This window comes from Brachyhypopomus gauderio, chromosome 15, assembly GCF_052324685.1.
Source record: "Brachyhypopomus gauderio isolate BG-103 chromosome 15, BGAUD_0.2, whole genome shotgun sequence".
NCBI lineage: Eukaryota > Metazoa > Chordata > Actinopteri > Gymnotiformes > Hypopomidae > Brachyhypopomus > Brachyhypopomus gauderio.
This window is the reverse complement of record NC_135225.1, coordinates 22785595-22810653: the sequence shown is the minus strand read 5'-3', so window position 1 is coordinate 22810653 and position 25059 is coordinate 22785595. Positions and strand designations below refer to the sequence as shown.

The window sequence follows — 25059 nt, the reverse complement described above, 5'->3', positions numbered from 1 at the left end:
TGCCTACGAATGATAGTGCCCAGCGGTAGCATATATAATGAGAATAATATGGGGCCCAGTACAGATCCTTGTGGGACACCATACTTTACTTTAGAATGCTCAGAGCATTCGTTATTTACTAGCACAAATTGGTAACGATCTGTCAGGTAGGACCTGAACCAGGAGAGTGCTTGACCTCTTATGCCAATGAGTGTCTCCAGTCTATTAAGTAGAATACAGTGGTACCTCGAGATACAAGTTTAATCCGTTCCAGACCCGTGCTCGTATCTCGAACTGCTCGGTTCTGGAAGCAATTTAACAATGTAAAGTATTGTAATTGGTTCCGGTCCTTAAAAAAGTCACAAAACTAGCGTAAATGTGGAAAAAAAGACATGTTCTTTATTAATAAAGGCATGAACCGGTGTCCGAAGTTCGGACAATATCGTCAAGCCTTTCGCCGTGTTTGCACTTTTAAAGTTGTCCTTCTGCTTCAGGATAGTGCTAATGGTGGATGTACTCCGGCCGAACAGACGAGCGAGTTCGGCTACACGAGTGCCTTTCTCATGCAGGTGAATAATCTCTTGCTTAGTTTCTATAGTTACCATTCTCTTCTCACTGGACTTTCCACTACTAGAGCCTTTCTTTGGAGCCATAATGCAAAAAAAACTTTTGTAGTATTGAAATACTGTACTGTATACACCGTACGTACTGTTACTCGTTGCAAAGCACACGTGCGAATGGCTGTGATGACCGGTTCATGCTCGTATCTCGAGTGTGCACTCAGGTGTCGAACAGAAATTTTGCTCGTCTCGGTGTTCGTATCTTGGATCGCTCGTATATAGAGCAGCTCGTATCTCGAGGTACCACTGTATTATGATCAATGGTGTCAAAAGCAGCACTGAGGTCTAGCAGTATGAGAAACTAAATGTGTCCTTTATCAGAGGATATTAAGAGATCATTCAATATTTAGTTTTGTGCCGTTTCAGTGCTGTGATGAGCTCTAAATCCAGACTGAAATAACTCTAAGACATGTTCTGTCTGTAAGAAGGAAGAGAGTTGTGAAGAAACTACTTTCTCTAAAATTTTGGATATGAATGACAGATTAGAAATTGGCCTATAGTTGGACAGTTCTTGGGGGTTAAGACCAGGTTTTTTAATTAGCGGCTTGATGACTGCAAGTTTAAATGAACTGGGAACGTAGCCCAGGATCAGAGAATAGTTTATTATAGTAAGCAACGGTTCTACATTGCTATGCAGTAATTCTTTAAGTAGATGGGATGGTACAGCATCTAGTATGCATGTGGAGGGTTTAGCAGATTTCACCAGTGAAATAAGCTCCTCATGACCTATTGGGGAGAAGGACTCTAACAGGGCATCAGAGCTGACCAGACAGCTGTCAAGGTGCATTGGCATGTTGACAGGCTCTGAGATAGCACTACTAATGTTTTCCCTAATTTTATCAATCTTATCATTAAAGAATTTCATAAAATTGTTACTGCTACACTCTAGTGGAATAAGAGAATTTATTTGTTCGTGACTCCTCGTAAGGCCTTTAAAAAGGAGTCCTGAATTGTTTTTATGTTTTTCTATTAAGGCCGATAAGTATAAGGACTTTGCCGTATGGAGGGCATGCTTATATTCAATAAGGCTGCTTTTCCATGATAGTCTATACACTTCTAACTTCGAATTTCGCCATTTACGTTCCAGGATCCGCGCGGCTCGTTTGAGGCTACGCGTGTGCTCATTGTACCATGGCGCTATTCTTCTCTCCGTGGCTCTCTTATATCGTAGTGGTGCAACTTTGTCTAAAGCTGTACGAAGGGAAGTCTCGACGTGCTCGTTGAAACGCTCTAGTCCTTCCGGAGCTACAAATGGATCAGTGTTTGTCAGACCCGGTAAAATATCAGTGAGCGCGGCTATGGTACTGGGTGTTATAACTCGTTTAATTTGATAGCAGGGTGGCCGATGAACACAGTCAGATAAACACAACTCGTACGTTATGACGCTGTGGTCAGAAACAGCCTCACTCTGAGGAAGAATAGCTAAACTGGATATGTCAATACCAAATGACAAGACCAAGTCTAAAGTATGACTACAGTTATGCGTAGGACCCACCACATTCTGAGTGATACCCATTGAATCAAGAATTGCTTGAAAATGAATGCTAAAAGAGTCACACAGATTTTTAAAATGGATATTAAAATCACCAACTATAATCACCTTATCAGCTGATAGCACTACATGAGACAGGAAGTCTGAAAACTCCTGCAAGAACTCAGAGTATGAACCAGGGGGGCGGTAAATAGTAATTAACATAAACGACTGCGACACTTTGTTGCTTGTTAAATTTGAAACATTTGATACAGTGAGGATGAGGTGTTCAAAAGAATTAAACTTGAAGCCAAATTTTTGAGAAATGCCTATATCAGAGTCATATATTGTGGCGACACCACCTCCTCGACCATTTGGACGGGGGTTATGGACATATCTATAGCCAGAGGGAGAAGCTTCATTTAGGGCCATATAGTCGTCTGGTCGGGTCCAGGTTTCCGTCAAGCAAAGCATGCATAGATTATGATCGGTAATCATTTCATTAACAAGCAATGCTTTAGAAGACAGGGATCTAATATTTAGTAGTCCTAGTTTCAGATTTAAAATGCTCTCAGAGGGAGCATAGTTGAATTTAATATTGATTAAATTTTGTCTACTAACTTTGCGAGAATTATTTTTTGGTACTCGAGGAACAGACACCGTTTCAATCTGGTGTGACCTAGGTGACGTCTCTGCAGCTCGCAGACAGTCGGTTTAGCCTGTGTGTCTGCTGCCTGGCCTCGGCTCTGGTTTGTCAATCCCCATTAACTACTCCTACACTACCACTATTAAGCCTAGCAGATATGCTACGGGAAATGAGAGCAGCACCCTCCCAAGAAGGGTGAATGCCGTCTCGCTTCAAAAGGCCAGGCCTGCCCTCAAAACGTGTCCAGTTATCTATATAACCCACTTTGTTATCTGAGCACCATTTAGACATCCAGCGGTGTAGCACCCATAACCTGCTGTAGGTTTCAGCGCCACGCCAAACTGGAATGGGACCAGAGCATATTACGGCATCTGACATCGTCCCCGCTAACTCACACACCTCTTTAATATTATCCTTGGTGATCTCAGACTGTCTCAAACCCACATCATTGGTGCCGACGTGTATAACTATCTTAGAATATTTACGTTTAGCCAGCACCTTTAAATTAGCCCTGATGTCAGGCGCTCTAGCCCCCGGGATACGCTTGACTATGGCCGCTGGTGTCAACTGTGTACCCGGTGTAAACTCGTTGCTACGTTCATGTGTCGAAGGTCGCTCAGTCTGTGGTCGCTCAGTCTGTGTATTACTGAGTGGGGCAAACCTGTTCGACACGGGAACCTGAGAAGAATGGTGCTCAGCCCTACGGTTATGCCGCCGAGACGTCACCCATTCGCCCCGCTGCGAGGGCTCTAATGCCGGAGCTGAGGGCTCGCTAACTACGGCCGTGCAACCCGGGCCTGCTACGCTAGCTGCGCTAGCCGCTACGCTAGCTGTGCTAGCTGCTACAAACTCTCTAGCACTTTCTAAAGCCCGGATGCGCTCCTCTAAAAGCGAAATCTTCTCCGTCATACTAATAACTAACCTACACTTCACACAAATAAAATTATTATTATCATCACTACTGACAGAAGAAGAGTAACTATACATGCCACACTCAACACAAGCAACAAGCGACTCAGACATGATGAAATACTTAGCTTCGGTTAAGATGTCGAAATGTCGAAGATGTTTCCAGTCGAAGAGAGTAGTCAACTGTCTTGATAGTGGAAGCACTACCTGTAATAGTTGTCTAGGGAGGCAAAAAGTAAAGATTAGTACGTAAACAGATTACCACACTTTAGAGAAACAATCAAAATTCGTTCCACAACAGGACATCTAATCCGGATGATATCACTACAACTCTCAAGATTGAGAACTGCGTCCAGGACATAAAAAGCTGGATGGCGTAAAATTTTCTTCAACTATTTTCCGATATAACTGAGGTGCTGATACTTGGGCCTAAAGCTGCTAGAAGCAATTGGGCTGATATTCCCTTTACCCTCCCTTATGAAACAAAGATATATGGCAATATACTGAAAAATATACTTCAATATATTAAATTATACAACTTCATATATGGGAAACAAGTGCTTATATTTTTCAATATACTGCAATATATGCATAGAACATGTATGTCTATATATTTACACATGTAAAAAATATATTGCAATGAAGGCAAAAACTGCATTACATTTTTACAATGAATGTTTGAGTTTACTTTTACAAAATGCTCAACTGATTTTCAAGTTATTCCACTGTTTGCATAATGACACATTCCATACATGAAAAAATTGACAGTATATATTCAATTCCAACACAAGACCTTTCAAACCAAACACGTTTGAGCATATCAGCATATTTAAACCCCACCACCCCCACCCCACTTTTCAGTCCTCCACACTGGATCTTGGCGGTATACATGCATAGAGGCTAGGATATCGTGGCAGATCAATTAGCAAGCATTTTCTTTTAAACATTGTCACATGAAATATCTGTTTCCTGCCCCGCAACATTCTCTTCAGACCAACTACATTTTCAGTATTAATCAATGTATTGTGTGATCTATCATACTCTCTTCCAAGAGCAAAGCATTTTCTGTTGCCTTGTTGCTCTACTATGATGTAGTAGTAAACAGAGATTATGTGTCCATTTTCCTGCAAAACAGTGAAGCTGTTCCTTTTCACTACTCTGGTGAATTCTTGTGAGTAATACAGTTGTCCATTGACTAGAATTCTACTGAATATTTTCACGACTGTATCCACTGTGACTGAAAGTTGCTCTCTCATGGCCAGTAACTCTTCACTAGTAAGTTTTCGAGAATAATGCAAACCAAGGGTAAGAACCTGATCTGCTACTCTTTCAAACTGCCTCAGTCTTTTTTGACCACTTAAGTGGTTATACAGCTGGATGCATTCAGGCACTGCATTTCTCAGTGCATAATTTCTCAAAAGAGGCAATACTTGTCTATATGTGAATTCTTTCATTATCTGTAAAGGAACACACTGAGTGCCATGAAACATTTTTAGTAATACCCCATTAAATGACTCAAAAATATATCCTGAATGTGCCCACAAAGGCCCCCAATTCTTTACAGATTCAGGTAAATGAAGACATAAATGTACATTAAATGACACATTCTGCTTTCCATGCAGTGTTTCAAATTGTTTGACAAAATCTACAACCAAATTTTCACATCTTTTTAACTCCTCTGTTGTAATGATGTCCTTGCACAGTAAGAACATGAATGTGACAAGAAGTAACCAGTGTTGATAAAATATCTCGGGCAGAATTCCTTTTAGCACAAATATACTATAAAACAGTAACCAGTTCTGCCATTCACTAGCCTTCCAAAACCTTCTTTGCTGAAGAGATCGAGGGGCTCTTGTCACATTGCAAGGAGGCTTAATTAGTAAGAGTTGTTCATCAAGTTCATTCACTCGGTTACCAATGTAGTATGGTTTCTCGTGGTTTTCACTGTCCAGCCACATGCTTGCCATTTGACGAACTAAACCAAGATGTACATTGTGCATATGGTCAGGAGGCATACTAGTTATGATGTCAAAGTGTGGGATGTTTATAAGACATGTGGGCCCTTTAACACCTCTCACAGATTTTGTGGTGCACAGAGCCTCCTTTGCATCTCTTATGGTTGAAGTGTGGTCCCTTTTTGGAACATCTTTATATGGGTATGCCCTGACAGTACCATTTCCCTTCACTAACTACACTGCCCTTCACTAACTTTGTCACCGATGTAATACTCACAGTTTGGACAGTATATGTGACACTGTAGGTGACCCTGTATTGGCTTAAGCACTTTTAAGAACAGATGTTTTGATGTTGACAGTATGTTTTCTGGACAGTGGATATTAATAAAATCTAGAAGATCGGAGAGGGCCACACCAGTGAGTGCGTGTCTTAAAACAAATGACATTATAAGTAAAAAACTCTGAGCTTTGGTTAGTCGTGAACCAGTGTAAAGTGGCTCTTCATTTAACTGAGGAAACTTTTCATTACTATCTTCTCCCTCATTTACTGACTCGTTAGGACTGCTTTCATATACAGGGGAAAATTGTTCTCCACTGCCAAGAATGGATTCAGAGTCAGACTCAATAAAAGACTGCATTGGTTCCAACATACTCATACCGACACTGTCATCCAAGTCATCAGGATTGAAGTCACTTAATGACTCTGATAATGGGCTCGAATTTGGTCGATCACTGAAGTGAAGATCACACTCTGTAGAACATTCATCCTCAAACAAGAGTGGGGATGGAGGATACCTGGACATAGAATCACCACAGTCAGCCTGCAGGATCTGGAATAGGGAACAAAAAAAGAAGTTTCTGATTATAACAAATAAAATAATAGAAATGTATTAAACATAGACCCAAAAATAGTTATACATATCCCAACAAACATTTTACAAATAAACTGATTTTGTACACCTGTTATAACCTCCAGTATAATAATTTCAGAGGAACTATCTGATTTTTTGAGATGCACAAGAACTAATACCAAATTAGAAACAAAAAGCAGAAAGCTTGTGATATATAGCATCTATGAACTAATACATTCATATATAGTATATTTACAGTTGTGTGTTGAGCATTGTGAGTATCTTCAGAGATGTTTTCAATGTTATGGTCAGAACTATGGCACATCAAGTTCTGTTTTGTGAGAACAATGACCACATTTTTAATCATTTTCAAACTATGCAGCTTCAAATCATTGCACACATTAATACAAGAAAACAAGGCTTTTGTTTTGCCTTTAACAGAGCATACCCTGATAATGTACACACATGATAACTGATACCTACAGATGCTTCCTCTCCTGAAAGACAGCACTGTCCACTGATAGGAGTCCAAGCTTCAGAGAGTTCATCAGCTGTTTTCTAAAAAATAATTAAAAACATATGTGCCACATAGACTACAAAACAATGATACAATGAAAAGATGACCCTGGCACACTTCGGACAAATTTTAGTAGAGATCTTGATGTTCCCAAAAGTACCAAGGTGCTGCTGAATTACAGGGACATGTGTATGAAATTATGCACACGACTTAAGATATTTTCTATTTGACATAATGCTGCAGCCAAAAAAAAGGCATCTTGACTTTGAATGTTTCACTTAATGTAAGCGTGATGCAAACAGTAGATACACAATATGAATTTGACGTTCATGTACAATATAGACCAAATGTTTTTGATCATTATGAATTTACTTGATGGGAAATGTAAGGTAAAGTTTGCGTGCAAGGGGGTTAAACCAGGCAGTCAAAAGGCTAACGGTTAAAGATGAGATTAAGAGTTAAAGTTACATAAATAAAGCAGTTTGGTTAAGTTTAAGGTAACAACCAATTCACCTCACGTGACATTTCAATGATTCGGTTCGTAATCTGTGGTTATGCTTTTTTTTGTTTTGTTTTTTTAAGTTGAAAAGCACATTGCACTTACGCTAACGTAACCACCACTGTGCATCTTCAGAGCCACTGTCAGAGTCGCATTCAGAGGAATTATGATTCAGGTTCTGTTGTGTAAAAACAAAAAGACTGTTATTGCTAATACAAGTCAGATTCTTGTCAAAGTTCAAATCATTGACAAAGAATATTTTGTTCAGCTACATAGCCAAAACTTACAGAGACTTCCACTCCTGACAAACTCTGTTGTTTACTGAGAGGAGACCAATCTTCAGAATTGTCATAAGTTACCTATAAAACAGATAACTAAATAAATACCCATACATTCTACTAACCAAACTGTATGTGTCCAAAGTTATATTTTAAGACAAAACCTAACACAAAAAATGTGCATTTAAAAATTATTTGAGAAAAATATCAATGTCCTGACTAAATTAACATATTTAAGTGCACTCAGTGAAATATTAATAAAACACAGAAACACATAGGGAAGACATTATTGATGTATTATTGATCAAAATGGATCATCACTATCTTGGAAATAAGAAATAAAGCAGTTCAAGCTTACATTGATTTCATCTGACAACTTGAGTTGTTAAAAGCGCTATACAAATAAACTTTGATTTGATTTGATATCTTAACCACTTATTCCCGGTTTCTAGGGTCCCAGTGCATAGCCAGTTTGCAAGGCAGGAACAACCCTAGGCACAAATCTATCGTATGGCACACACACTCACTGCACTTTATCAGTCTAAGGCACATATGTCAAAGTCAAGGCCCGCGGGCCGGATCTGGGGGAATTGATTATCTATGGCCCCCTGGATGATATTTAATTACTATTAGAACCGGCCCGCAGGCCACAGCCGCCCGATGGTGTTTTGCACGCACAAACACTACATTCCCCACAATGCAACGGTAGCCCGCGAAGTCACTGCCGCGCACACAAGCAGCGAGGGTCCGCGCGGCGAAAATGACGCAATCGCAGTGGCTCTGCCCGTGCGCGAGGGCGTCGCACGCTGTCGATTCGCAAGGTCGTGCGCCTCTCGAATTTTGTAACTGCGCGCACCAGTTAAACTTAATTAAGTTAGATATTTATACATATAGTCGAAATGATTCGAAATAATTCGCTTTTTTATTCACATTATTTAATGGTTGTTTATTTTCAAAACGCCCAATCTTAACGTCTTCACGTTCTCTCATGTTTTGTCCTGGAATTACAAGAGGCTCGTATTTGTTAACGTAATACATTTGTTGTGAAACGAAGTCGTTACAATTTCAAGCATTTTCAAATATTTTAGCCTAAATTCCAGCACTTTTCAAACCTTTATAACTTTATTAATTTAATGTACAGGACATGTTTTCTTTGAAGGAAGTTTGTTTTTATCTGTTTGCTTGTTGAAAAATGTTTTCACTTGAAATTACTGACAGATCCATAAGAAAATATTGCTTTATTCATTTAAGCATTAAATAGTATACACTGTGTTGGGTCTTGGTTCAATATGTGCAATCATTTCAATATGTTTTAATAAACATTGAACCAGTCCGGCCCTCGGCTTGTAGCAAATTTGTTTTTTTGGCCCTCGGTGTATTTGACTTTGACATCCCTGGATTAGGTGGTGAATGGATTGCAGTTTGATGCAACCAATGTCTACTCTAGCATCTATACAGACAACTGCCTTCTTATTTAAACTTAGTACTGCTTTGACACACATTTTTTGTTCTTTTTATTGTCAGAGTTTTGTAACATGGTTACTTATATACTGTATTAGGAATTGCAATTTGCGAATGACTTGAAAGCTGGAAATGATATCAAATTAAGAGTGTTTATGTATTGATTCATCCATAATCAAAACCCTTTACCTTAAAGAAAAAAACCAAACTTGCAGCACAGAGGCAGGCAGAGGAAAACATTATTTCTGAAAACAACCAACTTACCCCAGAAATCCAGAGTCCAGCAGAAGGGTCAAGCAATGAAAATGCTGAGCAAATCAGAGACCTCCAGAACCAGGTCAAGGCTTTGCAGAAGGAAAATACCAGACTGCGCCACATGTTAGTTAAAGGCAAGTATTTATTTCATATTAAATGCTAATGAGTATCTTTGCATTTTAAATTAAAGTTTCATTTTACATGTAATATATTAGTTATAATAGTTATATTACCTATAACTGCTCATTAAGAATTCATTACTGATTTAGTAATTGAGTACCCGGAGTAAACTCAGGTGGACGACATGCATTCTCCACACAGAAAGTAAATCTTGAAACTTGAAAAGGACCCAGACCACTCCACCCAAGGATTCTTGCAGTGATACACTGAGCTACCCCACATTCATTTTCTTATTAAAATTATTTTACAGAAATTCCATCTTTGTTAGTGGACATTAAAAAGGTTCTCGCCAATAGTAATCCCACCAAAGATGTTACTGTCTGTGAAGATGAAAATGAGGGTGAAACTACATCTTGTACACCTTCAGAAGTAAGCATTTTTGCAGTTGCTACGTTTAGAGTTGAAAACATACCATAACATATTCGGTTGCTTGTGGTGATTTTCTTTGTTTTTTGTTTTGTTTTTTACAATTAATAAGGTGAAACATGGGAAAGATGGCACCACCACTGTCTCAGCTCATTGTTGGGAGACTGCAAAATCACAACCTACAGCCAGTGGGATGGCACGAGTGCTGCTGTTGGGCCTCTTTAGTGTTGATGTTCTCCTAAAATCCAATCTGATCGGAGGGATCAACAAAGTCGATCCCACTGCACAACGACGACAGCCTCTCGATGGGAAAAAACTGCAAGCTTTACTTGGTAAAATATCCATTTTTTTCAGATTTGGTGCCAGAATTTCCAGTTTTATTTGTCACAATTATAACAAAGGAGGAGCTTTTAGGACACATGTATGTACCATATAGATTATGCTAATACATTAAAGTAAAACACCAGCTCATTAAAATATTGTTTGACTACCATAGCCAGCAGCATATGCAGTCACATTGGCATAAACCATAGCTAAATATTGCAGGACCTCTTTTTTTAAAAAAAAAAGCACAACCACAGATTACATACCGAATCATTGAAGTTGTCACGTGTGAAATAATGCAGGATGCAGAGATGAGTGATCCTATAAATGTTTATTTGAACGAAACTAGCTCCTTGGCATACGTCTGACATAGAACATGTAAGGGACTCACAAAGACAAGCACAGGACAATACTAGCTCACGCCATATATACTTAATTTACCACATAACGAGCACCGCATATAACACTTTATACTGATGAGATGGGTGAACACATACACAACCACACCCACAGGACGTACATATATGGACATAGACTACACATGCACATACCCAAAGGGAAGGATCCAGGGCTGTAACATGACAGAAATATAATAGGCTATAAGAATTTGTGTGTAAGAAGTGTAAGAAATCTGATATCTCATGGTCTGAAATTGATTAGCACATGAATGCATCCCAAATGAATCAGGCCAAATTTGGTGGCACCACCCTCAGGCCCAAATATACAAACTCTGTCCTTCCATTATTTGCATTACAAACCAGTTCATTTAAAATATTATAAATGACACGTTGAGGACCCCGGCCCCTCCCTTTTGGGCTTGTGTTTACGTTGTCCACGTGTATCGTCTGCGTCTGTGGATCTTCGTGGTTGTGGCTATGTCTTGTGAATATCCGTCTCACCTGTGGCTCGTCTCGTAATCACGTGGGGTTTATGTGGTTTGTCTATTTAATGTGCGCTCACGCAGTGTCCTGTGCTCGTCGTCGTCTAAGTCTGCACGTTGTGTGTAAAGGTCTATGTGTTGCCCGTGCACTTATTGCGCTACATTTGTGAGAAATAAACAGTGACCGTGAGAAATACCAGCAGACTCGTGTCTCGTCCGTCAGCCGCCTCCCGTGTCACAATGAATGTACTTATATTTCATGCTGTATTTTGTGAATGTCTAATTATTTGTTATTGTTGTGTTTCACAGATGCTGTTGTAAACCAGCATCCAGGGGCCAAGATCTCAGATCTTAGAAAATCAATCAACACAAGAATTTGTGAGTTAAGGCACCAGGTGAAGAGAAAGAACAGTATGGACAATGTTAAATAAGATAACAGCTACTCCCCTCCCCCCACTAGACAAGTCTGACCACAATCTAGTCTACCTACAGCCAGAGTACACACCCCTGGTTCAAAGGCAGCCTGTTACAACCAACACCATCAGGAGGTGGTCTCCAGGAATGGAAGATGCCCTCAGAGACTGCTTCGACACCATGGACTGGGATGTGCTGCTTAGCCCACACTGTGAGGACATAGAGGGGATGACACACTGTCTGACGGATTATCTTAACTTCTGTGTAGACGTGGTTTCCCCCATGAAGACTGTACGGTGTTACCCTAATAACAAGCCATGGGTAACGCGGGAAGTCAAAGCTGTCCTCAACAGGAAGAAGGCCACATTCCGGAGCAGGGACAGGGGGGGGCGATGAAAGCAGCACAGCAGGAGGTGAAACGCTGTGTGAGGGAAGCTAAGGACAGCTATAGGAGAAAGGTGGAGCTTAAGCTTGAAGAGAATAACATGAGGGAGGTCTGGAAAGGTGTTAAGACCATCACTGGTCACAACACAAAGACCAGAGCCATAGGAGGGACTGTTGAGAAGGCTAACGAGATGAATAACTTCTTCAACCGGTTCAACCAGTCCATGTCTCCCACACCCTCTCCCTCACTCCAGCCATATCTCCCTCTTCCCTCAACACACCTTTCACCATTTACTACAGCAGCCTCCTCCTCCTCCACTACCATCTCATCACAGAGCCCCCCACACATCACTGCAGACCAGGTGAGGGGACAACTGAGGAAACTCCACTCCAGTAAAGCAGCAGGCCCGGACAAGGTGTGTCCACGTTTACTAAGGACCTGCGCTGCGGAACTGGGTGAACCAGTCCAACGGGTCTTCAACCTCAGCCTACAACTGAGGAGAGTGCCTACTCTCTGGAAGACTTCGTGTATTGTTCCTGTGCCCAAAAAGAACCGGACCAGTGAGCTGAACGACTTTCGACCAGTGGCACTCACATAACACCTCATGAAGACCTTTGAGAGGCTCTTCCTCAGTCTCCTCAGACCACAGGTGCAACATGCCCAGGACTGTCTGCAGTTTGCATACCGGGCAGGTGTTGGTGTAGAAGATGCCATCCTCTACCTTTTACACCGAGCCCACTCACACCTGGATAAGGGAAAAGGCACTGTGAGGATCCTCTTCTTGGACTTCTCGAGTGCCTTCAACACCATTCAGCCCCTTATGCTTCAGGATAAACTGAACAGGATGCGAGTGGACCCCTGCCTGGTCACATGGATCTACAGCTACTTAACTGACAGGCCACAGTACGTCAGGCTGAAGGACATCACGTCTGACACTGTGACCAGTAGTATTGGAGCTCCACAGGGCACGGTGCTGGCCCCTCTTCTTTTCACCCTGTACACAGCAGACTTCTGCTACAACTCGGAGTTGTGTCATATTCAGAGGTTTGCTGATGACACAGCTATAGTGGGGTGTATCAGGGATGATGAAGAGGAGGAGTACAGGAGCCTGGTGAGGGACTTCACTGTCTGGTGCTACAGCAACCACCTGCAGCTCAACTCCTCAAAGACCAAGGAGCTGGTCATTGACTTTGGGAAGTCCAGACCAAAGTCACAACCAGTTCTAATAGAGGGTGTTGAGGTGGAGACTGTGGACTCATACAAGTACCTCGGGCTGTGGCTGGACAACAAGCTGGACTGGTCCTGTAACATCGACCACCTGTATAGGAAGGGACAGAGCAGGCTGTACTTCCTGAGGAGGCTGCGATCGTTTGGCATCTGCAGGAAACTACTGTGGATGTTTTATCAGTCTGTGGTTGCCAGTGTCCTGTTCTACACTGTGGTGTGCTGGGGGAGCAGCATATCCAAGAAGGACACACACAGGCTGAACAAACTCATCAGACGGGCTGGCTCGGTGGTCGGAATGAAGCTGGACACTCTGGTGACTGTGGCAGGGAAGAGGACCCTGGACAAACTGCTGGGCATCATGGACGATGCCAGTCATCCTCTGAACACTGTCATCAGTAACCAGAGGAGTCTGTTCAGTGACCGACTGCTCCTTCCAAAGTGCAGGACCAACAGGTACAAAAACTCCTTTGTCCTGCATGCCATTGGATTGTACAACTCCTCTTTGCAGGGGAGGAGGGGCCACAGGAAAATGGACTGATCAATCAACACTAACCGGACTACGCACAATAACCTTAAGGCTCATTACAACATATCCAGTGCAATAACATTTTAAATAGTGCAATAAGCATGTGCAATTCATCTTTGGCTCTTTATATTCTATTGTTTTTATATCCTACTGTTTTTTAGTATTGTTTATTTTTTATTCTGTGTTTGTATTTATTATTATTAGTAATAACTTAATCTCTGTTATCACTATCTCTTTTTAATCTCTATTTTTATCACTGTTCTATTACCGTCATGCTGCTGGAATCTTAATTTCCCTGAGGGAAACCTCCCAAAGCAGTAGCGTGCACAGACATTTTGGGGGGCAAGTGCTCAGGGGGGGAAAGGGCACTTTTTAGTGCACGTTGAACACTTCATTATTAAAAAAATTTACACGCACATGTTGAATTAAATTTGACTTTTATTTGTAACATTCTCTAAACGTGAGATTTCAATGGAAAAAAGTCACACCACCAACTGATAAAATCCATATCCAATATTAACCACCTGATGTCTATTTCTGCACGCCTATGTCCCAAAGGGATCTATCTATCTATCTATCTATCTATCTATCTATCTATCTAACTGACGGTGTTTCACAAATTGATGTGTTTCACAAGGTGGACTTAAATTTTCAATTTTTATGTTTAAAGGTGAATGGCTAAAGTCCAAGCAATTACTAAATTTCACAATGGTTCTGAGATGCACTTTATTGTTTATAACTGTGTGTTATAACATTTTGTGTGAAAGGTTTTTTTTTTCCAAAGCAAAATAAAAAAAAATTTGATTACCCCTTAGTGTGTGGTAATATATGTTAGCTATATGGTAAAGTTTGTGTGTGTGTGTGTGTGTGTGTGTGTGTGTGTGTGTGTGTGTGTGTGTGTGTGTGTGAAATGTATTATTAATTATAATATAAAATATATTAAGCTATATGAGTAAATATATTTTATGTATTCTACATCATATATCTTATTATGTTTAATATTATTGTCACGCTACGGTCCCCGAACCCTTCCTTTGGGGCGTGTGTTAACGTTGTCTGCGTCTATTTGTCTGCGTCTGTGTACCTCCGTGGGTGCGGGTGCGTCTTGTCATTATCCGTCTCATATATATATATATATATATATATAATGAAATGTATTATTAAATATAATATGAAATATATTAAGATATATGAGTAAATATATTTTACATCATATAAAATATATGAAAAGCGGCAATTCCTTATGTATTTTTAAATATATTGTAATATATTGATTATTATATAACATAATATATAAGTCTGTATATTTCCAATACATTTTGGTAATAAAAATTATTTGCTTTTTATCAGTTAATTATTAATTAGTATCACTTAGTGTAGCCAAGAGGAATATTAAATTTGTTAAATCTTTTCAATTAGCCAGTAAATCAGAACACAAAATAATTTAATATATTGACAGGTAATATATAGGAAAATATATATTCTTTGCGTAAGGGCTAGGTGGTTTTTGAGTAACACCTAAATCTACTGCAAAAAGTTTAGGTGTCACTATTGATTCGTTTCTTTCATTTGACACACATATATGCAATGTCACTAAGGCTGCCTTTTTTTTTCCATTTACATAATATCGCCAAGCTGAGACACTTTTATTAGCTGATGTAGAGAAGCTGGTCCATGCTTTTGTCTCGCCGAGATTGGACTACTGTAATAGTCTTCTAATTGGCTGCTCTAAAGAGTCCATAAAGAAGCTACAACTTGTACAAAATGCTGCAGCTAGAGTCCTAACTAAGACTAGGAAATTTGATCATATTAGTCCCACTCTCGCCGCACTACACTGGCTTCCGATTAAATATAGCATTGAATTAAAAATTCTTCTGTTAACCTATAAGGCGTTAAATGATCTTGCCCCACAATATCTGAGTGAACTCATTGCTTACTACAACCCAAAGTTTGTTGACAGTGCAGTGGATGGACGCCAATGTATCAGAATGCCCCTAAGTCTATGTTACCTTCTGGTTCTGCCTTTTTAGCTAGGCTGTAATAATTTAACTTACTGCCGGAGTTGCTGCCACACTCCGGAAATGTTTATATCATCTGTCCTGTATATGTCCTTATACAGAGCTAATTTGTCCTTATTTCCTCCACATGGCTGCCCGCCTACTCGAGGAACACTGAGATGAGAAGAGACAAGCCTTTCCAGAGATCCATCCTGAGCCGGCCACATCCTGCCTAACCGGATATGATGGAGGACCAACCCACCGCCCTGACACCCCTGATACGCCCTGATAGGTATAGTGTGGATGATGGATAAAGGATGATGGATAGGACCTAACAGAAATTACATAAAGGACTCATGTATAACATTACTATAAAGACGTTTGGGACTATACAGGACTTACATAAAGAACTCGTGTTTATAAATCTACACCAAGATGGACTTTATCCCTCACATCTTTTCCTTTTCTTTTTTCTTCTGTCTCGCTCTCTAAATTGTTGTTGTTGTCATGGTGACCAGCGTCAGCCAGAGGAGGATGGGTTCCCCCCCTGAGTCTTGGTTCCTCTCAAGGTTTCTTCCTCATGCCCTTAGGGAGTTTTTCCTTGCCACTGTCGCCCTTGGCTTGCTCACTGGGGGCTAGGACTCGGCACTTGTAAAGCTGCTTTGTGAGCTTTGTGCAACTGTTGTAAAAAGCACTATATAAATAAAATTTGATTGATTGATTGATTGAAAAGCGCTATATAAATAAATTTGACTTTGACTTTAGCCTCTTGGAAACTATATCATCATTTGGCTAATTACTAAAGAAGCTATAGGTAATTAACTTTTTGGACTTTCTGTAAGATGTCCAACATTATTATTTTGTTTTTGTAAAAAATGTTGCATGTTCTTGATGTATAGTTGCCAACATCATGGATAAGGGTGTGGCACATTTGGATAAAGGTATGGCACTTTGGAGAGGCCTAGGACACCTAGTGAACAATACTGTGGAGCTCATCAGTACTTCCATGTACATGCTCAATATTGTTTATTTTGTCAGACAACACCGTGTTGAAAAAGCAGAGTGTGTACATTTACACACTTTAAATACCCAAAATAAAAACTTTTTTTCTGTTTTTGAGGCTCTCATGGAGCAAAAATTATGGAAATATAAGCCTGGAGGTGAATCAATATGTTGGCCCAACTGTCTACTTCAGTTTGAGCTCTGATTGATCATTTTCCCATATGTACAACTTGAGATAAAAGTGTACTAGTACAAGAGGCTCAAAAATGTCTCAAAATGGGCTGAAAATGGCCTCTGCACAAAGGGATTGCTCAGGCTTTATTTCTCACTAAAATAATTAAAAAACAATTCAGTTTACTCAACTTGAGTAAAGGACTGGGATATTCCACTCTGCTGAACTAATTGTTCCCAATACTCATTTCTGCTTGTATACAACAGTATCTGAGGCTGAAGACATACTCTGGATTATGTCTTTAAAGTTTTATAATGTAAATAAGCTGGGTAGTAAATTTAAGAAAGCAGTTATATCTAAGAAATCAATGTTGGATATTTTTAAACATAAAAAACAACACAAGCTATGGTTCAACATTATTATATCATTTCTGCTGTTTCAATGCTGCATATTCAAACAGACATAATTTGACCATTTCTTATATTATTTCTCTGCCAAAGATTAAACAAAAGAGGGTTGACAAGCTTATATTTTGAATGCACAGTCCTGAAGAGTAGTCAATCAATCAATCAAAGTGTCACGGTGAGGCGGCCCCCTACCGGCCGCCTCCGTCCACAGCGGCTGTTGTTGTTGTTGTTTGGTGACGTCATGTGCGTCCCTCAGGTGGGCGGAGCCCGTGATCTGTCTCACCTGAGGGTCGTTTGTTTGCCTATATATGTCTTGTCTTTGTACCAGTTGACCGCTGGTCATTATATCCTTAATTTGGATCTTTTGCACGGGTTTTGGTTTGCACACTTTCTATTAAATCATCCTTTTTCCCTGAGACTTAGCGTGATCGCTTCCTTTTCAGTTGCTCACACCGCCCGTCACACAAAGTTTATTTGTATAGCGCTTTTAACAACTCAAGTTGTCGCAAAGCAGCTTTACAGGATTTACAAGGTTAACAATACTATGGGTCCAGACTATAGTCACCATGGAATGCCAATTTGACAGGAACCTCCCATCTGCTTATGTGCAACACCCACATAGACCACACCCCTTTCCCTCTGGGCACTATTACATTTAGCCTAGAGAAGATCCACATCAATTTACAGTGATGAAAAGAGCTTACAACAGCTCATGTATATGCTCTCTCTCTTTTCACATACACACTCATAATTTTCACAGGCATTTAGAAACAGATCCAACAAAATTACTGTACTTAAATTTGCATACACACCCCTCACACAAACATTTGCAAATCCAGATTATCCTTGCCACATTAGTCAAACACTTATGCACATGTAGACATGAGGGTGAGTCATAAAAATAATGGCTTATGATGCATTGTGCAACACCTTCTTGCCTGACCTCAGGACGCTCATCTTGTTTAGGGAAGATGTTAGGGAACATGGATGTGTATAAATTTGTTTCATATGTTAGCCATGCCATGCCATTGTCACATTTTCCTTCTCACATGCTACTGCTGTGGACTGCACTCAGCAAGAGGTAGTGTATTAGAGCAAAGATATTTGGGTACTGTGGTGCTTCATAACATTCTCTATAGCCCTTAAAAACTAAAAAATTATGGCCAGATGAACAGATAGGGTCAGGCTATAAAAAATCTATTTTAGTATTCAGTGAAATACTAATTGTTAGACAATTGCATAAACCCTGAACTAGTGAAAGAGATTTGAATCTGCAAGTGAAACTGAGGCTTATCAAAGTTAGAGAGCTTTGAGGAAACATTAAAGATGACCTCTTTCAGGGTATAGACCCACAGATAGCACCTAAAATAGCATTCCTGTCTCTCCAGCCATGTTACACAGGACAGACTGAGGTTCCATATCTGTGTATGTGTATCCATGTCAAATGATGGGAAATTTGGGATGTGAAATGTCTGTGACTTTTCTAAAGAAGAAACTTACAATGGCAAAGCAAAATGTTTCATATACTCAGTGATCATATTTTACTTCTTTTTTGCAAGTAAGGATATATGCTCCAGGGTCTGGAAACAGAACATTGTCGTGCCTGGCCCCACCCCCGCCTGCTTTGTCATGCCATTTATTAAAGCTTCAGAATACATGTTTGGGAGATTCTGTTTATGGTATCTACTGATGTTTCGTTTGTTAAGTTAGGCTACATGTTATATGTGCGTAGGTTGATATGTTCAGGTATATGTTGTATGTTTATGCCGTGTCACATGGTTAAATGGTTAAAAGAGTCTTAGGTTCTACATTCATGTCTCGTATTTCCGTCTTAGAGTTTGGTTTAAGTTATCGTGTTCATGTTTGAGTGCGTGTTTCATGGTTTCTTGTTAATGGGTGTTTTGTCGATGAGTTAATGTCTATATTGTTTTAGACTTTATCTAAGATTTATAGTTCTGTGTTTAGTGTCCTTCTTATGAGCATAGTCATTGTCTGTGAGAGGTTTACGTTCGTGGTGTTCACTTGTCTGTTAAATGTGTATATGATGCCTGAGGGTTTACGTGCATGTTTGGTTTGTTAATATCATGTATCATGTATTGCTAATAAATAAATAATAAATGTAGTCTTGTGTTAGGTTTGGTATTTCATTGTTTTTGTCCTTTTTTTGCCTTTGTGTTGAATTCATTTGCATTACATGTTCATTTCATTCACCATACCTCGTCTTTCGCATTCTGTCCATCTGTCAAGTTGTGTGAGTCTACATGTAATAATATATGTTCTTCTCAGCAAGTGTGTCCGCCTCTTGTTACAAACCAGGGGCGGACTGGGGAGAAAAAGTGGCCCGGGAGTTCCTGACAGACTGGCCCACTATATATATATATATATATATATATATATATATATATATATATATATATATATATATATATATATATCTGTATGTGTGTGTGTGTGTGTGTGTGTGTGTGTGTGTATACTGTATATGAATCTATACATGGCACGTAGTGTATATGACGGCGTTTATTGTCACATGGACAATATTAATTCCAGCAATAATATGATTACAAAGCCACATAGTGGCTTTTAAATAGTTCATCATAAGACCACCAAACAAGTTGTTTTACGCAAAGTGCATCCTAAAGAACAACCTACAACCCTAACGTGGGTATTTCTTCCTCTTACCTATTTGTGGTGGTTAGTTTTAATCTAGGAATTTCAATAGCTTTAAAAAATAAAACAGTGCGCAGTGCTCTGGAACCTTTAAGACCGCCACTTGCGTCCGTGTTAACCGTGTTAAGGTCATTTTGTATATGGTGCCTTAGACGTTGCAGAGGCGACAGCAGTACATTTAAAATAACATGTTATCTACAATTTAAACTGCTGTATGTTTTCGTAGTCCGGCCCGGATTTTCTGGGACAAGTTGTTTTTTTTTCTGATCTTCGCTGCATACCGTCAGCCCGCATCAGCTGGCCCAGTCCACGGCCCGGTCCAACTCGTTCATGTGTTTACAGGATCAGTCCGCGGCCGCGCTGAGCAGGTTAGTGTGACTGGAGCGGGGGAGGTAATAACATCATTTAACAGCAGCGTGACTACGGGCCGGGGCCGCAGTGCGCGGCAGTGGCTCCTCCACGGGCCGAGTTAAACCACCGGCGGCCAGCGGCCCACTAACCCATCGGCCCACCGGGGAAATCCCCGGTAGCAATGTATGCCAGTCCGCCCCTGTTACAAACATACAGAAAAAGGAGTGGCTAAATATATAAAGGACCGGGTGAATATAATGACTTATCTAGTTTCCCTGTTTTTAACATCATTGCTGGTAATTTAAATTAATGTACAAATATTTAAAACTCAAACTAAAGACAAAGAATCAAATGAGTCAGCACTTGAGGGCACTTGTATGTAGCTGATTCCGTATTTGGATTAGGTTTCAGTTGTATATATTTCTGTGCAGAGAATTGTATATATTTTCTGGTGTGCATGGCAAAGCTTGTGGCAGTCTATGCATACCAATGAGGATGTCTCATTGCCACACAGCCCACTGAGAAATCCAGCATTATAATTAACCTATGATTCAACTTCAGCAAAGAACCAGACTCCTCCTCAGCACTGAGGAGCAAGACATGCCCAGCAGCACATGCCTTAGTAAGATAAAGTAAGATACATTCTAAATGTCAGCCATAAAGGAGGTGAAGAAGAGAGAAACAAAATAAAGCAAAGAACTACAGAATTTCTGTGGCACATAGTGCTCACACATAAAGAGATGGGATCACATAGGACTTGCTTACACGGAGGTTTGGAACATTGTAGATGTGGTTGGGGGGAGGGGGAGTGTATCAGAGGAAGGACATGGTACACAGTCATACAGGCAGGAAGGGTTTTGTGTGCTAGCAGAAACAGAAAGGTCACAGTTTAAGCAGCTAGCTTTGAGGGTGGGGGAGGGAGACACAGAGGCTGCTTCCAGTCCAGTGGAGTCAGCTGATGCCTGCAGCTGTGCTTGGTACATCAATTTGAGCCTTGTTCTACTTCTCTCCCCTCCCCCTCCTGTTCTGATTTATGGAAGTAGGGCGACTGTCCACAAGTGCTGCATCAAAGGCTAGAGTCTCTCCTGCCTGCAGCTGCCCAGACCCATGTGCAGCACTATTGACAGCAACCATGATTACATATAAAGATCCAGTCAAATATGTTCCTTTCTACTGGCAATTTTGTATCAATTATTTGTTTCCTCTGTGGGTTTATATCCCCTGTCCATTATTGTTCTCCAGACTCTTAAAATAACTGAAAAGCCAATTTGGATCCACAGGATGACGAAGACTTGACTTTGACACATTGAATCGTTCTTTTACTTGGGCTGTGGAGTGAATTCAGATATTGTTTCTTACACTTATCTGGAGGTGGCAAGCTATTCATAGCTTGGTCTTCTCTGTGTTGGTCATTGTTTGTAAGTCTTTGTGTAGTACTTCTGGTGTTTTGATAGAAAAGGTATTTGATTCTATGTCAAACATGATTTGTCAGAGTTATCTGTTAGATGTTCATGGTTTTTGCTTTCTATATTGTTCAATATGTATGTTAGATGTTTGTAGTGTTTTTGCTTGTTCTTCCATTAAATCATTCTCCGATTCGCACTTGTGTTCAGCCTCCTCCTCCTAACCAACGTTACAGTGTATGTATCTTCTGTTGGAGTTTACATGTCATGTTGCTGTTTAACACACTGCATAGAAGTAAAAACCAGGGTTTTCATGTGGACTGCTCACAATGCTAAGTTATGCTGTTTAGCAGCAATTATGAGAGGGCTGACAATATGCCACTGCCTATACTTACTGTACATATTTCATGTAATTTACAGTTAAACACAGACACGTAGCAGATATGCCAGAATGTCACAGAGGTCAATGAGTGGGTAGCAGATAAACATGCTTTCATAAGTTTGAAGTATGCAGTGAAACACTGGACAGAGTATGTACTTTCCACACAGCTCTGAAAGTGTGTATATGTGTGCATGTGTGTGTGGGTGAGAGAGCTAGAGGGTGAGAGACAGATAAACACATTCTCATTTCCTGTAGCATGGGGCAAAAGAATACAAGGACCAAGAAGAAGAGATTATCTCTATATCTATCTGATATCTATGTGAATAGAAGTAACCCCAAGGTCCAACTTCCAACATGCTAATCACTGGCACGTGAGCTATGTACATTTAAATCAATGGTGGTTTAAATTGATGTCCACTCAGTCTGTATTGTCTATCTTTTTGCATGCCTCTACGCAAGACGATTGGATACAGGCACCTGCAGGCACCTCTGGGATGGTCTGGCTTGCCGGTGGATGTGCTGATGCCACGGAGGGTCGTGCTGGTGCTGGCTCCTGCCTGAAGCCCACCGCCTGCACCGAGGGGACTGAAGCTGCTTGGCCGGGGAACAGGAGCCTTGACTGTTGCTGTGGAACTGTGGAACCACGGACTTGTGCTAACGGGCCGCCCAATGGAGGATGGGTTCCCTTTTGAGTCTTGGTCCTCTCAATGTTTCTTCCTAATCCCCACCATCATTGGGAGTTTTTCCTTGCCACTGTCGCTTTTGGCTTGCTCATTAGGGAATCGGACCCAAACGATTGTAAAGCTGCTTTGTGACAACGCGTGTTGTGAAAAGCGCTATATAAATAAATTTGACTTTGACTTTGACTATTGAATGCTCCCTCTGAGGGACATACATGACTCTGGTGCTTTATGACAAGATGAGTATATATTAAAAAGAAAGGTCAGATAATAGTTTTCCTTGATTTGCCATTCTGTCTTCATTTTCTTCTGTCCCTAACACAGCCACCACAGGCTTCATCACCACAGGCTTCATCTGATAATTTTTTTCTCTTAGCTCAGAGAATCAGGGCAAGGAGAAATAAGATCATGTGTAGCATGACAGTCCTGGGCTTTCAACCCTTCCCTCTCACTCAGCTCCCTGTTTGGAGGGGTTATAAATAAATAATAAATTACAAACTTACCACGGTGTTAATGCAAAGCTGGAGATCCTCAGGCCACTGCATTAATAAACCCCCTCCTACACATATATAATACACCCACACTCCTACACATATACTCCAGGGACCATCATTTGTTACATGTCAATGCAGGAGACCAACAATATACAAAACAAGAGTCTGTGTCAGGATTCAAACGGAGGCACTCACTGAGCCCTGAGACAGGAAGACTTCAAGATTTCAACAACAGAGAGAGGGAAGGAGAAAAAGGAAAGCAGAGACTGCTTATTTAACCCAGTACTCATCCACTTGGCCACCCCAACACAAATCTGTTACTGCATTGCAATTACCCAAAAAAAAAACAAAGCCAATGGGGGGAAGGTATCCTGGGAGTTTTTTGTCTAAGCCACAATATGTAAGATAATGTTGTGAAGTGATGATAAGCAAAAGTGTCTGAAATAGAGAAAAAAAGAGAAGGAATTCTCCAATTCTCATGAATAGCTTGTTAAATTGCTGGGCATGTGTAAAACCAGTTGTGTAGTAATCTTTCTGGGTGGATAATAATTATAGTAGTAGGTACAAAATTAAACTAAGAAGTGACATATGGAGAACTATTTAGAATGGTAGGGAAATGCATTTCTAGAAGAAATGTACCTCTGTTGACCAATAGCAGCAGTTGAATTTTTTCTATGAAGTTAGGCAGTGAATTATGATGGTATTGACAGATTTCAGGTGTGGGTTTACAGATTGGAGCATGGGGAGCTTAATGTAGGCAATGAAGGGAATTGAAATTGAGTAAGATAATGGATGATAATAGGCAATTGTTTCTTATCTTAGAGAGGGCCACAAGTAATTTTAATCTACTCTGAACTTGATCCAACTACTAATTTTGTTATTGTTGTTTTCTTTTTTCTCCCTATTTTTCTTGTTTTCTTTTCTTGAGTACAAAACAAGGGTAATAGAGTGTTTGTAATGTTTAGTAATCCAAGCACATATGCTTCATTTTATTTTTAGGACATGCCAGGGTATTTTCCCTTCCCCCTCTGCTGTATTTGCTTAAGACTTGCTTAAGAGTAATTAAATCCCCCTGCTGCTTCTGGTTACAAAGCACCGACAATATTATTAGCCCAGCTTTGAATTGGCTCATATTTCCTCAGCCTTTGCTAGTATGACAATGCCGTTTCTCTCTAGAGTGTCAGGGCTGCACTGTCCTCAGAAACCACATCTTGCAAGTGTCACAGGACATGGGTATGATCAGAGCAAAGGTAAATCAACAATAACATCAACAACAACAGGCTCTAGCTGTATTCTGGCTTCTAGTTTTTTAAAGAAAACTGAGATAGACCTACTTGTGAACTATGAATCCTTGACTGCTGTGAATAATCTCAAGACTAATGAAAACATTCAGCCATGCACTGGAAGGGGGGATTGAGGTTTACTGATAGTTCATTATTGTCTTCATTATCTTTACATACTGTCTGTACAGAATTTGCATTACAGGTGCCTGTATACTGTATGTTATGGTAGATTTCTATCAAAGCTTTGCACTATTATGTCAAAAATAGCTAATTATGCTTTATATAAACACTGTAGTCATTCTTAAGTTCTTGGCTGGACTACAACCTTTCCTTTTTCTCGCAAGAAGTCCAAGTTGATTTGTTGAGTCTGGATAGCTTTCTGTGGCAACAGTGCCCCCTGTCAAAATACTTGAATATTCCTCAGGATTCAAATGATCTATATTGAATTGTTTATTACATTTATTCCATGTTGTCT

General features: G+C 40.3%; 1 protein-coding gene and 1 pseudogene across 1 annotated transcript; both read right to left on the bottom strand.

The window, feature by feature from the left end:
• Positions 1–759: 759 nt before the first annotated feature.
• LOC143475953 (uncharacterized) lies at positions 760–2784 on the bottom strand (annotated as a pseudogene).
• LOC143476102 (uncharacterized) lies at positions 2648–23443 on the bottom strand. The gene is made up of 6 exons (XM_076974090.1): positions 23311–23443; positions 7735–7806; positions 7553–7625; positions 6915–6989; positions 6376–6410; positions 2648–3845 (listed from the first exon to the last, which is right to left on the bottom strand). The coding sequence occupies exons 3-6, from the start codon at positions 7574–7576 to the stop codon at positions 2825–2827; spliced, it is 1155 nt and encodes a 384-aa protein (XP_076830205.1). The 5' UTR covers positions 7577–7625; positions 7735–7806; positions 23311–23443; the 3' UTR covers positions 2648–2824.
• Between the last annotated feature and the right edge of the window lie 1616 nt (positions 23444–25059).

What these genes read in the sequence shown, in the direction of transcription:
- LOC143476102 (XM_076974090.1), bottom strand. Translation starts at nt 7,576, where the DNA reads ATGCACAGTGGTGGTTACGTTAGC. An exon ending in ACAGTGGTGGTTACGTTAGC is followed by an intron (nt 6,990 to 7,552) that starts GTAAGTGCAATG and finishes ATTATTTTTTAG; the next exon opens with AAAACAGCTGATGAACTCTC. An exon ending in TTTCAGGAGAGGAAGCATCT is followed by an intron (nt 6,411 to 6,914) that starts GTAGGTATCAGT and finishes TCCCTATTCCAG; the next exon opens with ATCCTGCAGGCTGACTGTGG.